The sequence below is a fragment of the Erpetoichthys calabaricus genome, chromosome 5 (assembly GCF_900747795.2).
Source record: "Erpetoichthys calabaricus chromosome 5, fErpCal1.3, whole genome shotgun sequence".
Classification (NCBI taxonomy): domain Eukaryota; kingdom Metazoa; phylum Chordata; class Cladistia; order Polypteriformes; family Polypteridae; genus Erpetoichthys; species Erpetoichthys calabaricus.
The window spans coordinates 191,587,033-191,602,675 of NC_041398.2; the positions used below are offsets into that span (position 1 = coordinate 191,587,033).

The 15,643-nt window shown below is 39.1% G+C and overlaps 1 protein-coding gene across 3 annotated transcripts in view; it reads right to left on the reverse strand.

Moving 5' to 3' along the window:
* Nucleotides 1-15,643, reverse strand: part of trpm3 (transient receptor potential cation channel, subfamily M, member 3) — a 971,875-nt gene that overhangs the window by 233,087 nt on the left and 723,145 nt on the right. For all 3 annotated transcript variants that reach the window (XM_051927388.1, XM_051927386.1, XM_051927387.1), the window contains exon 2: nt 15,535-15,614. In XM_051927388.1, coding sequence (XP_051783348.1) covers nt 15,535-15,614 — 80 coding nt within the window. The remainder of the gene's footprint in view (nt 1-15,534; nt 15,615-15,643) is intronic.

Sequence of the window (15,643 nt, forward strand, 5' to 3'; positions counted from 1 at the left end):
CGGGTACCAGGGATGTCTAAGAGGCCCTGTTTCCCACACCTAAGCGCCCGACAGGCCAATGATATACTCAGGGGCTTGTCTGCAGAGAGCTCTATAAGTAAGCACCAAAATTTTAAAAAGAATTCTAAAATAAACTGGAAGCCAGTGCAAAGCATACAAGATGGGAGTAATATGCGCCCTCTGACTAGATCGAATTAAAGGCCTAGCAGCTGCATTTTGAACTAACTGTAGCTGACAAAGGGAGGATTTATTCAGACCAGTGTACAGGGCATTACAGCAGTCAAGACGTGAGAAGATAAAAGCATGTACAAGAATCTCCAATTCTCGGCCTGAGACTACAGTCCTCAATTTAGAAAGGATTCTTAAATAAAAGAAACAGGAGTTGCTAACAAGACCCTACGTGTGAATCTAGTCTTAACGACTGACGAAAACAACCCCCAGATTACGTAAATTTGATTAGGCAATTGGAAAGACAGGAGCCATCTTGAGACTAATCTCAGAGTGAAGGCGAGGTAGAGCCTCAGTCTTTCCTGAGTTCGCCTGCAAGTAGCTGTTACAAAGCCAATTATTTATCTTTGGCAAGCAGTCAACAAAAATAGACATGTTTTCAATTTGATTGGGTTTAAAAATGAGATATAAATCTATATATCATCTGCATAATGGTAATATGAAAAGAGTTTATAACCTGAGACAAAGGAAGGATGTATAAGCAAAACGATACGGGACTGAGAACCCCACCCTGTGGCACTCCACAACTCAGGGAGCACTGACAGATGTAAAGTCTACAGCACCAACCGAGAAATTCTTATTAGTTAGAGAAAGTGTAAAAATGCTATTCATTAACAAATATTTCAAATACAATATATAGTATGAAGACTTATTTCCAATGTTGCTGCCTCTAATTTTCCAAACACACAGGGTGGATACTAAGTTGGTTCATTAGCTTGTTTCGAGTTTAACCTTGATTCAAGGTGGATTTCAACATGTGACCTTGTGTTGTTTAGAACTATTTCCATAGACACTCTCTCACAATGAATAAAGTACACAAATTGTAATTAGAATGCTATACCTAAAATTTAAAAAAAATCTACTCAGTCTAAAAAAAGTTTTTCTTGTTTTTTCATTATCTGCATGGGTGTTTCTCTAAGCACCCCAAAGACACACATGGGTAACTTTAAATTGACCACTGTATCAATTACAAGTCAACTATCCACGTGATGTGTGAGGTATTTATCGTGCTGTCAAAGACTGGTGCTTGTTGTTTACCACATGCAAGTAAGAATTTCCCTGCACTCCTTACATGTCACAATAACAACCTTATAAAGCCCTTGTGAGGTCATATCTGGAATGCTATGTGCTGGTCTGGTCTCCGCATTATAAGAATACAAAAGTAAAAGTGAAAATTCAAAGAAGAGTTGAAGGCCTAATTCCAAGACTGCTAGATAAGAGAAGAGACCTAAAACAATGAATTTATTCAAAATAACTAGAGGTTAAGTGGAGATTTTGACTGAAATGTTTAAAATTGTGAAGGGTATATGTGGAGTGGATGCCAGTTGTTCCTTTACAATCACTTCTTCAATCAGGAACAAAAACACATCTAGAATTACTGTATGCATATACTTTACATATATGAAACACTTTTGAGAACAGTGCCTAGAGCAGCGTTTCTCAACCTATAAGTATTTGCGACCCGAGTTTTCATAACAGTTTTAATCGCACCCCCTTAACATTTTTTTGAATGGAGCCCACTAATACCAATTTGTTCCTTTTTAATTAATGATATATCATAGATGCATATTTCATTATACCTACTTAACTTTTATCGACATTTATCTAACTCTATATTTATTGTTCTAGTATCAGAATGTAGTAGTTTTAAGTTAATTTGTTTTGGTTTCCAAGGATGTATTTTGCATATTTTCGATTCTTGTTTTCATTTTTTCACATCTTCGCGCCCCCCTTTTTGTTACTTCGCGCCTCCCTAGGAGGGCCCGCCCCACAGTTTGAGAACCACTGGCCTAGAGGTACATGATGCCTTATTGTTAATTCTCCTATTTTATTATTTATTATACTAGCTGTGTAGTAATCAATGCAGACCTCAGCAATATCGTTTACAATGCACCATCTATTGGAATGCATTTTGTAATGCATGTAATAATAAAATAGATTGCATTTCCCATTCCAACAGCATCTCAAACATTTGTACTAATAAAATGCATTACTGCATTTGGAATAACAAATGTAATGCATTTGAGAACAACAAATCTTTGTGATGTACCATCTGTTGAAATGACAGTGACATAGCAACCAGACAGACACACAGGTACACAGACTCTTGTCCTTTTATTAAGGTGGATATTTTTACATTATTAATATAATATGAAAATTGTACATAGACTTTAGTATTTACTATTTATTGTTGTTTTACAATCTTGGAGTTCAGCAACTAAGCATTTCACTACATATTGTACTCTGTAATTGTATGTGACAAATAAAATATGATTTGTAAAAGTTGATGGGATGTGCTTGGCTGAATTATTAGGAAAATGGTTCTTAAGGTCTTCTTTACCTAATCTATCTATCTATCTATCTATCTATCTATCTATCTATCTATCTATCTATCTATCTATCTATCTATCTATCTATCTATCTATCTATCTATCTATCTATCTATCTATCTATCTATCTATCTATCTATCTATCTATCTATCTATCTATCTATCTATCTATCTATCTAAAGATGCATAGACAGACTCAGGCTGCTAAATTTATAATACAAACTTCAAGGAAATAAGGACTGGAATACATCCACCCCCCAGTGTGTTCTGTCTATGTTTTAAATATAAATGATGACTAACAGCAACCAGCTGTACAGAAAGTGGGTGTGGTGGTCAAAAGGGAGAGTGAGTCAGCCATTCAGTCAAGGAGAAAATACGGTTAGCAGTCGTGTGGGAGAGAAACTGCTTTTCGAGAACTGGGCTGTGAGAGTGTAAGATAAGGAGTATGTGCATAGCTCACAGCCATATCTGTTACATGATGCAGAAAAGAAAGTGGATGAACTTTAGTACTATGAATATTTTTTTTGATCTATAATATATAAGACAACAACAGAAAAGAGGCAAGAGAGTGGAGATGGTAGCTCTTGGGAGGTCCTACTGTTTGACCTGGGCACTGTTCCTGCTGTTAGTCATCTTATGTACAGTTCATGCCCCAGATGTTGGGACACCTTGTTAGGATTTTTTATGGCCAAATATTTTTTCCATTCTCCTGTTATGAAACACTTGAGACTTTGCAGCTCAAGGAATGTTTCTACTGTACCCTTTGGAAATCCTGAGACTTTGCGGCGTTCCCTCAAGGTTGCTGGATGTCATGGCAGGCCTGTAGAGAGTGGAGGTAGAACCTCTGTGTTTTTTCCCAGTTGATTCTTGGGTTTGTCACATGTGTGTTCTGCTACTACTCTGTTCAGTGCTTGCATGGACTGGGTGTTGGGCAAGGTTGTGGGGTCCAGCGGCTGTAGGGCATCTGTTGGTGAATAAAGATTCACTGATCCTGACTGTGCCGATGATGCTGTGATCTTTGCAGAGTCAATGAAGGCTCTGATTGGGGCTCTCAGTAGACTGAGTGAGGAGTCTGAGTGTCTGGGCTTGTGAATGTCCTGGATAAAAATCAAGATCCAGGCCTTTAATCACCTCTTGTGTCTGTCTGCGAAGAGAGTGTAAACCTAGTTGAGAGGTTTACTTACCTTGCAGTGACATTCATGTTTCTGGTGAATCTTCCTATGAAGTCAGTAGATGGATTGGGAGAGCATGGGGGGTTGTGAGGTCACTGGAAAGGGGTGTGTGGTGTTCCTGATATCTATGCAAAAGAATGAAGGTCCATGTCTTTAGAGTCCGGTGCTTCCTGTCTTGCTATATGGCTGTGAGACATGGACACTATCCAGTGACCTGAAATGAAGACTAGACTTCTTTGGTACTGTATCTCTTCGGGGAATCTTTGGGTACTGCTGGTTTGAGTTTGTGTTGAATGAGTGGTTGCTCATGGAGTCCCGAATGAGGCACATTACCTGCATTGTAAGGGAGAGTCAATTACGGCACTGTGGCCATGTGGCGCGATTCCCCAAGGATGATCTGGCTCCCAGGCCAAGGGGACATGCCAGTAATACTTGGCTGCAGCAGATAGCGGGTCATTTCCGGAGCTGTTTTGTCGTGTGGTGGGTGCAGCAACGTGCTGTACCAGTGCATGCTGCCCAATCTGACCTGACCTGACCTATGTGTTTTGTATTAATAATTTATAAGGATAATTATAAATATTTTCTTCCTGTTTAAGTGTGTCATGTTGCTATTTTGTAGCGTCAGTATTTTGTTACTAGGTTTCTAATAGGCAGTGTATGCCATGTTATGATGCTCCGCTTTATAACTTTGTGTAGCACAAAGATTGTCCAAGATGGTGGATTTAGACTTCAAAAAAGTCTCAGTCATTGTGCTTATAATGTTGAAAGCTTTAAGGCTAATGACTCATAGTGTTCCATTACTCCACTCAGTTCATGGTTTTAGCATTTTGGTTCTGGTTAACAGATTCTGACAATTCTTTCTCAGACTTTGTTCCTGTTTTTCAGACAATTTCAGAACTTTAGATAGACAGATATACAAATAGATAGATATGACTTTTTTATCCCAAGGGGAAATTTAGCTTCTAGAGAAGCTCAAGAAAGAATTATAGACACATGGAATAAATTACCAAGTAGTGTGGTGAACAGTATGGCATTAGAGACATTCAAATCTCAACTTGATGTTATTTTGGTGAATTCAGGTGATAGGATTGGCAAGCTTGTGGGGTTGAATAGGCTGTTCTTGTCAAAACTGTTCTGTTGTTCTAAATAATTTTTTATTAAAGTTTCAGCAAAGTGCAAACTCAGAACAGCAGCATGACATAGATGGTGAATGGCATGAAGATCAGCGAATTGGTGGCAGCAACTTCAACACAGCCTTTAGCTAGTTAGTTAGCATGCTGTACTACTTTACTTACAAATCAGATGGGAATATTATGTGTACGTCTACTGAAAGGAATGCAAGGATGGTTGGTATCTCATTGATTGTGGTGGATCAGTCTGTGCAGTCCAGAGTCTGATTTTGATCTCAGACCATCTCTGCAGACGTTCCATGGCCTGGTGACAGCAGACTTTTAGATGTAGAGTACAACTCATGGGTAAGGTTTCATATTTCCAGACAGGCTGGCCACACTTCCCAGAAGAAGAAACACCACTCAGCAAATCATCAGGTAATCATGTACAGGCTAGGGACAATAACCTTTCTGGCCCAGCTGTGTTACAGACTGTATTCTGCTGCTGACTTCCAGCTTTAGGTTTCTCCTTGAAATTATAGAGTGCTCAAGCTAATATTGCAGACCACACCCTTGGCAATAGAGGTTGTACTGCAGTGAGCAGAAGCTGGTCCCAGGCTTAGCTGAGAGTAAGGCAGAAGTGGCAACAATGGTTTATAAAGGAAGAAGTGGGTTATTGTGTGCACTTTAGTCCAAACATTTGGTTGATAACTGGTTAACTAAGTTATGGTGATCGTCCTCACTGAGAAAGGACCCTGTGTAGGTTGTGCCAGCCACAATGTCTTTCGATTGTGACCAATAATGTTGAGCAAAATCATTCATGTGAAACAGAATTTGCAGCAAACCTTTGTGTTTCTCTTTGTAGAAAACATTTGCCCAACAAATTGTGTTTCACCTCCAGTGAAATTCATGTCCATGACACAACAAAGATATTTTGTCCTGTCTGGAAGCATTTCATGCATTAATTCTGCATGCATCTGCCAATCATATTGTATTTAAATCATTTTCTGTCAGGTGTTCTTGTTGTGACATCCCCAGTTTACCAATTATGATAACAAAGAGTAACGGTGCACTGCATGATAGCATGCAGTGAATACAATTGACTTGAGCACTCATAGTTTTCATCCTCTTTCTCTGTATGTTTAGCATTTGCTTGCTCAGAGGTTGATGCGCTTGCTGCTTCCTGAGAAGCTCTTCTTTTCTCCACCCTAGCGTCCTGCTTCTTCTCTTCTTTCGTCAGCATCATTTTGCATTAAATCTGATTAAGCCAGTGTTTGTGTTACAATTACTTAGTATGTTTTCTGTAATTTTTCACTTAAGCTGGCACTTAAGTCTTCAATCTGCTTCAAGAATGATTTATGATATGAAGAGGTAGGGAAAGTGATGGCGAAGGTGATAGGGATGAGAATGGCGCCCGTACACATGAACCACATGGTCGCTGCCGAGAGTTGATTCTACAATAAAATAAACTAAAAATAAAAAGAGGAATAACCTTGGAGGTCAATCATCACCCGAAAGTGGATAGTAGACGTCACGTAGTATATGTGTACCAAATTTCAGGGCAATAGCTCCAACGGTTTGTGAGCTACAGGTAATTTAAAATCCTGGACAGACAAACGAACAGCCACGGTAGTGTATTATACAGTATATAAAGATCTTCACACCTGCAATCCTAAAGATGTATCGGAGTGTCACTTGCGTGCATGAGTGTCAGCTTAAGGGCTCTGGTGAAGGTAATTACCTGCCGATCCAGGAGCTGGCACTGTTGTCTAATGCCTACCTTCTTCCACCCTCTGTAGGACAGAAGATTAAGTGCCATTCCATCGCTAATGTCACTTCTGTTGACCTCCCCTTCCTGTCTAGAATGCTTTAACTCTTTTAGGGCGGATGTCGACTTTTCTCGACACAAGGGGTTGAGGGCAAATGTGTCGATATTCAGGGGCAGAGTGTGATAAAATCTGTAAATGTCAATAAAACTCACCGTTACGTTATAGGTAGACCCTCTTTGCTAGGAGGACTGTTAGACTCATTGACTTGATATCAAATCTCAGCATGTGCGTGAGTAGCATAAACAATATCTAGAATGGCATCGACATTGGACGAGAGAGCAAAGCAAATACACAAAGCAAAATACTCTGTGTGTATTATTTATTTATTTTTTCATATTATTGCTGAATCAGACTCTGACTTATCGAACTCTGATTTTGATGCAAGTGATGTGGAGATTGAAAATGAAAGTCAGATACCTGCATCAGCTGATCGGTCCCCGCCTAACCGTGCAACACACCTAAGTCAACGTTTGCCTGGGAAGACTACAGAGACACTTATTGAAGTCTGATTATGATGCAAATGATCTTAAAATTGAAAATGAGAGATGGTTACCCAGATGATCGGTTCCCAGCTGATTGTAGTTCTGAACACACTTGTGTAGCTGATGCATCTACACCAACATCTGCCCTGGGAGGACTACACAGACATATATCCGTGGGAGGCAAGCTAGCTACTGGACTTCATCAAACGACACAGCATGCTAGTGAGCACTACAGCACTAGCCACTCGACTACTACAAGCAGTTATTTTCCAGAAAGTGCCTTTCAGATTATGAGTGATGAGACAAACAGGTATGTAACAAGTATGTGAATTTACATACAGTAGAGGCTCAGGGAACATAAAATAGAGTGACATTTGTTATAAATATTTTATGTTGATTTATGTGTGAAATCATTGCTTTGTGTGCTTTTTAGACAACTGAGTTTTTAAAAAAATATTCAGCCCCAGGACAAAAGGAAAAAAAAAATACTTAGCCTTAAAAGAGTTAAACAAGACCACTGCCATGTTTAATTAATTTCTATTGTGGCCTCACATCTGAAAATATGTTTGTTTTTCTTCCAACTATACAAGGTCGCTGGGTGGTGTCCCCAGCCGTTTACTGTTGTTTTGTGCTTTCATTACAGGAGACAGAAAAACAGCGCTTGCAGTGTGAATATCCTCAACCTCTTTTGAAGGAATCAAGAAACAGGAAAGGGCATTTGGTCCGTAATGGCAGGGGATGGGCGGTTTCCCATGCTGTGAGATTTTCCTCGGGGGAAAAAACACAGTAATGTGCATGATAGTGCATTTTACTCCGTCTTTGTGTAGAAAATATGCAGCATGTCACATTTTTAATAAACACACTGCACTGCCTGTGGTGATGTGAATGAGAGGTATAAACAGAATTGATGTTACTGGTGTACGACTGATTAAATGCATTGTGCAGCAAAACATAGGAAATGTGAACCAGGCATTAGGGGGCACTACTCCTTGTTTTCCACCCACAAAGAAACCCTTAAAACTTGAAAACAAAACTCTTTTTAGTGTTTTAGTGAGCATTGCATGTCACAATTGCAAAATCACCTGGAAAATGAACTTTGGCAGCAGTTTTACAAAACTGTATGAGAATCAAAACTTGGCTGATAATGACGTATCCAATGGAGAGACAGAGAAATGCATTCCATAGTACTCCACCATAACTATTCCAGAGAGAAGTCCTCCCTTACTTTCTTTTGATGCTAAGTTTGATTGCAGTTCAGGTCTGTCTTGTCTGTCATGCTACAGTGGTGTGAAAAACTATTTGCCCCCTTCCTGATTTCTTATTCTTTTGCATGTTTGTCACACAAAATGTTTCTGATCATCAAACACATTTAACCATTAGTCAAATATAACACAAGTAAACACAAAATGCAGTTTTTAAATGATGGTTTTTATTATTTAGGGAGAAAAAAAATCCAAACCTACATGGCCCTGTGTGAAAAAGTAATTGCCCCCTTGTTAAAAAATAACCTAACTGTGGTGTATCACACCTGAGTTCAATTTCCGTAGCCACCCCCAGGCCTGATTACTGCCACACCTGTTTCAATCAAGAAATTACTTAAATAGGAGCTTCCTGACACAGAGAAGTAGACCAAAAGCACCTCAAAAGATAGACATCATGCCAAGATCCAAAGAAATTCAGGAACAAATGAGAACAAAAGTAATTGAGATCTATCAGTCTGGTAAAGGTTATAAAGCCATTTCTAAAGCTTTGGGACTCCAGCGAACCACAGTGAGAGCCATTATCCACAAATGGCAAAAACATGGAACAGTGGTGAACCTTCCCAGGAGTGGCCGGCCGACCAAAATTACCCCAAGAGCGCAGAGACGACTCATCCGAGAGGTCACAAAAGACCCCAGGACAACGTCTAAAAAACTGCAGGCCTCACTTGCCTCAATTAAGGTCAGTGTTCACGACTCCACCATAAGAAAGAGACTGGGCAAAAACGGCCTGCATGGCAGATTTCCAAGACGCAAACCACTGTTAAGCAAAAAGAACATTAGGGCTCGTCTCAATTTTGCTAAGAAACATCTCAATGATTGCCAAGACTTTTGGGAAAATACCTTGTGGACTGATGAGTCAAAAGTTGAACTTTTTGGAAGGCAAATGTCCCGTTACATCTGGCGTAAAAGGAACACAGTATTTCAGAAAAAGAACATCATACCAACAGTAAAATATGGTGGTGGTAGTGTGATGGTCTGGGGTTGTTTTGCTGCTTCAGGACCTGGAAGGCTTGCTGTGATAGATGGAACCATGAATTCTACTGTCTACCAAAAAATCCTGAAGGAGAATGTCCGGCCATCTGTTCGTCAACTCAAGCTGAAGCGATCTTGGGTGCTGCAACAGGACAATGACCCAAAACACACCAGCAAATCCACCTCTGAATGGCTGAAGAAAAACAAAATGAAGACTTTGGAGTGGCCTAGTCAAAGTCCTGACCTGAATCCAATTGAGATGCTATGGCATGACCTTAAAAAGGCGGTTCATGCTAGAAAACCCTCAAATAAAGCTGAATTACAACAATTTTGCAAAGATGAGTGGGCCAAAATTCCTCCAGAGCGCTGTAAAAGACTCATTGCAAGTTATCGCAAACGCTTGATTGCAGTTATTGCTGCTAAGGGTGGCCCAACCAGTTATTAGGTTCAGGGGGCAATTACTTTTTCACACAGGGCCATGTAGGTTTGGATTTTTTTTTCTCCCTAAATAATAAAAACCACCATTTACAAACTGCATTTTGTGTTTACTTGTGTTATATTTGACTAATGGTTAAATGTGTTTGATAATCAGAAACATTTTGTGTGACAAACATACAAAAGAATAAGAAATCAGGAAGGGGGCAAATAGTTTTTCACACCACTGTATCTGCAAAGACTCAAACTCCAAAATACTAAAAACAGGCCAAAGTGTGAAAAGAAAACAAAAATCCAGTAACCAGTGTGTTATTATTTTTTTTGTCAAGATGTCTCAAAAGAGTGTGGCTGGAATAGAAGCTAGACAAGGCCATTCATTTTAATTCAGAACAGGAGCATTTATTTGAAACTAGTGAAGTGAAAACGTCATGGCGTATCACCTGGAGAAAACTCAGAAGGCCGAGCAGTTGGGTGACAGGAGACTTCACGTTAGACAGGTGAAGACTTTAACAGTTTTTTTTACATGTTTGCACCCAACAACTCTTCACAGTAATTATCTTTCTTAAAGGAGAATGCAATACCATCAAATTGCTTTGTGATTTGAGTTTGTGTGTCATTGCTTTTTTTATTCCTGCGAAGTCATGTTGTGAAACATTATTGTATGTATAAATCCAAATAAGAGGAACTTTTGTTTGTAATGAAATTTCAAGTCAAAAAGAGGCGTCTGGATGGAAGAATCTGTATCCTTAGGTTTTCTGGATAAAATGATGGCAATTAAATCTAAAGGATCATGTTAGCAGTTGGAGTATTACAGAGGAGGGAGGTTGAGAAACAGCACAAGCCTTGCCAACAATCAGCCAGAGTTGCACCCACTCATTAAGGAAGGGTGTGACAACATTAAGAGATGGACAATTGCTAAAAGGTGGTCTTTCATTTTAGCAGCATCTCAGGAAGCATGTCAGATGAGAAGGACCTTGTGGATGGTGGTGAGGATTGGCTAGTATACCTTGCTGGGCTTGGAAATATTAAGTGAATCAACCCTTAGGATGCAGGATACAGTTAACGCGTTTCATTACAGAAGTTTGTTATTGCTGTTTGGGATATCTGTTTTTAAATGTAATAATCATCAACTGACTGTTTCATAATCTTTGTGTTCCCGTTCATTTTTATATTGCCTGTTTCACTCTAAAAAAGTCTGAATACAGTGGTGTTCGTCAGCCTTCCAAACATCCCCATCTCACATCCATGCAGTGAATCATGGTCATTTTGCTTGATCTAGGGCTTGACCTTTACAAGATGGGTGGTTACCAATTACCAACTCTGATGTTTAATTGAGTGACTTAAAAGCCCAGATGGAGAATGACAATGATAACAGAATGAAAGGAAGTAATTTTGGTGAATGACCTGCCTGAGCAGAATTCAAGCAACAACTGGATGTCTCTGCTAATCATGGACTGTAAAAAACAAAGACCACACTCAAACGTAAGATTTAAGAGAATTCTGGGCAATTGACAGATTGTGAATCAATGGATTTATGCTCTGGCCACAGAGGTTAAGAGGTATACTGAGCTATCAGCTGATTATCACTACTGGAGAGACCCAGGAGACTCTGTGAATATCTACTGGATGATACAGTTTGACATGAGTGTCCTGAGAACACAGGCGACTGTGGGACTGACCAGTTTTGCTGCTGTCACTACTCTTTATATATAATATGCTACCGTGGCTGTTCATTTGTCTGTCCAGGATTTTAAATCACCTGTTGCTCACAAACCGTTTGACCTATTGACCTGAAATTTGATACACATATACTACGTGACATCTACTATCCAGGGCGGCACGGTGATGCAGTGGTAGTGCTGCTGCCTCGCAGTTAGGAGACCCGGGTTCACTTCCCGGGTCCTCCCTGCGTGGAGTTTGCATGTTCTCCCCGTGTCTGCGTGGGTTTCCTCTGGGCGCTCTGGTTTCCTCCCACAGTCCAAAGACATGCAGGTTAGGTGGACTGGTGATTCTAAATTGGCCCTAGTGTGTGCTTGGTGTGTGGGTGTGTTTGTGTGTGTCCTACGGTGGATTGGCACCCTGCCCAGGATTGGTTCCCTGCCTTGTGCCCTGTGTTGGCTGGGATTGGCTCCAGCAGACCCCCGTGACCCTGTGTTTGGATTCAGCGGGTTGGAAAATGGGTGGATGGATCTACTATCCACTTTCTGGGTGATGATTGACCTCCAAGGTTATTCCTTTTTTATGTTTATTTAATTTTACTGTAGAATCAACTCTCAGGAGTGGCCAGCAGAGAAGCTGTGCGGCGCATATGTACAGGTGCTTTTCTCATCCCTACCACCTTCGCCGTCACCTTCTTTCTCTACCTCTTAAATCATTCTTGAGGCAGATTGAAGACTTAAGTGCCAGCTTAAGTGAAAAATTAAAGAAAACGTACTAAGTAATTGCAATAAAAACACTGACATAATCAGTTTTAACGTGAAAAGATGCCGATGAAAGAAGGGAAAGAAGCAGGCCATTAGGGTGGAGAAAAGAAGAGCTGCTCAGGAAGCAGCAAGCACATCAACCTCTGAGCAAATTAATGGTAAACATACAGAGAAAGAGGATGAAAACTATGAATGCTCAAGTCAAGAGTATTCACTGCATGATATCATGCAGTGCACCGTTACTGATCAAGGAATAATTTGTTACAATAGATAGAGTAGCTGAAGAATCTGGATTTAGCCCTGAAACAGAGAGAAGCCCCTATGCATCTCCCATTGTTAGGACTAGACTGGGTTTCCATTTTGCTTTTTTGGTTTGATTTTTAATGTTTGTATTTTTTATGTTAATTGTTCTAATTTATTTGAATTTGATGATTTTGCATTATAAAATAACTTCTTTGTAATTATGATTACATTTGTTAATTGTCTTTTACTCATTTTGTTCTTAATGTTGTTGCATGACTGCACCCAGGTCCTAATCTGAGATCCTGAGGTGGTTTGTCATGGGTGCGGCAACACACTGCATCGGCGCATTCTCCTAACCTCTCTTTCTCTCTCTCTTTGTAAGTATTCATTGTTGTACCTGTTCTCTTGTGATGTTTAATGTTTTTTGCCTACTCTAAAGAACAAGTAGTTCATTTTTATCATTTTAGAAGAACCAGAAGACAAAACTTAACCAAGTGCCATACATAAATCAGTGACCAAGAATTTATCCTACCATTTGTCAAAATAAAAATTGCAATTCCAAATTTGTTCTCAAAATAAATACTGCAAGATTCCAAGTAATCAAATAACACTACGAAGCAAGCACCACATGAACAGAGAGAAGAGTTTTCCAATCTCAGATGAAGAGAGATCCATCAATCTGGTATTTAAAGTGCTGATGTAATAGGTGGTGTCAACTGACATAGTTACTGTAGTAACCTGACCAAAAGATAGTGGCGTCCATAATAAAACAACTAGAGTGGAGAAAGACATGAAATATATACAGTAACAGTAACTAAATTAAATAAATTTAAAAAAGAACAGAAATTAATTCTCCCTCATTTAAAACCCTAATGGGGAGGTAAAGGACAAAAACATACAGAAATGCCTCACAGAAATGTGTAAAGTTTCTGACTTTAACAGTAAGGCAAGCACCTGAACAGTGGCCCTACTGGGATGTCATTATGGGGTGCATGTTTGAATATGAAAGGAGGTTATCTACATACCAATATAAGCTAAAATTATATATTTTTAAAATTTATTTGGGTGGGCAGGTGATTCCTTTGGGTGGGCACTCACTACCTACCCTCTCCACCATTAGCCATGCCCCAGCACCTGAGAAGTCTTTATATAAGCAGACTTTGAGCCCAAGTCAATTTTGCAATCATGGAGTTCTTCCCTCTTTGTCTTTGACCTTCTGTCTGTGAAGTAGTTGTTAAACATTGCACAGTTTGCTTAAGTTTGGTTATTATAAGTGGGATTTATCTAAAGTAAGTTAGTATTAAAGTACAGGTATACTGTAGATTTTTGCTTTAGGGGTCCCTCTGCCTTCTGGAGCAGAATTTAGAGATTTAAAAAGTTCATCTGTATGCTTTGTTTGATGAGTTTTTTTTCTGTTTTGCAGATTGAAATTTAATTAAGGGTTAATTAAGGGTACTTTGAGATCTTTTGTGGTTTAAGGGTACTTGCTTTTGTTTATTTTTTGAGTTCTGAAATTTAGTTTCTTTCGTAACACAATTTTCTTTGCTTTCGTCTTGTAATCATTTTTCTCTTGAATTGATTGACTCTCAGCCTGTTTTGTTTATTGATTGTTGTGTTGAAGCTTCAAGGGGCTCATGGTTCTTTTTTATTTCATAAGCTTTAAAATCACAACACCAACAAGATTGGAAACAGCTCACTTGAGGGAGACTCAGCGGGAGCCCCTGGATGCGATGGAAGGAATTCCTAGAAATACCCCCAGAGACGCTCATGTCTGTTGAGGGGGATGCAAAGCCTGGCCTGGCTTACTTATTGTATTCTCTTCACCTTCCCATCAAGTAGATAATTGGATGAGATGTGATCAGATCAAAAGTCAATCTGCATTTGCATCCAGTATTAATCAACACGACATATAGAAAGTACTGCAACAAACTGCAATTTACAAATATATGTATAAAAAGTACACAATAATAATATTTTTACCCAATTTCTCATTTCTAATTTCAATTAAATAGGTTTGGAGATACAATCATGATTGGACTCTTTAGATTTAAATTATCTTGTTTAACGAATCCAGAAACCAAATACTGATATATTTTTAGAGCAGTTCATTACTTGGGTACAAGACCATACCTTCTTGTATTGAGTCTTGGTCATCACAGCAAATACTGTATATTAAAGTTAAAATGCTAATCAGAAATAAATAACACAGCACTCAAATTACAATTTTAATTTTGTATATGTTAGCTTTTACACTGCTGGAAAAGTGTGAAGCTACAATCATGGCAGGTTAGTTCAGAAGAGATCCTTTTCTGATGACAGCCTACCGCCAACCTCTCCTGGTCTCAAAAATAAGCACATGCTTGCTCAGAGAAAAGCAATCGTCTATCCAGTCAAGCAAAAGAAACGTTATTTAACACTGAAAAGCTTCTAGCAATGACAGCAGTGCACCACAGATACATGGCTCTGCGTAAAACGTTTCTAATGACTTGTGAGGGAAGGCACATTACAAATCAAAGCTAAAAGGGTCAAAGTACGCTCCTCAGGGTTTCAGGCTATAGAAAGAAACAGAACAGCCATCCACCCTGGGGTCCTGTGTATAGGATAAAGCACCTGTAACAACGTTCCAGAAGGTAGTTTTATTTAGAGAGTAACAGAAGGTCAGCATCCTCTGAAGAATTGACTGATATTTATTAAGGTAAAGCCTACAGTTTATATAAATATAAAGCATTTGCGACTCAGCTTATGCTTTGTTGCTTTAAATGCAGTGATGGCAAAGGTTTATTACTTATACCTTTCCTTGATTATTCTATCTTGTTTTTAGGAAGTAAAGCTGAGTATAATTTGCCAACCCAAAGCAATCACTTGAATTTAAACAATTGTCTGTTTTCTGTAGTCATATAGCAAACAAGGAGAATATTTCCTTCAGAAATTCCAAATGACTAAGAGGAATGCTTGGAAAAACACTGTTACAGCCAGCTTTGTGTATTGTCTGACAAATTTAGTGAAAACAATAATAAAACTGTATGTCTTTCGGGAAAAAAAGACTTACCGATGATGATCTTTAGTGCTAACTATGATATGAACACATTCCCGCTTGCAAAATGCTCTCTCTATCCAGGATTTCTGTGCCTGCAAATAAAAGAGAAAAAAGAAACATT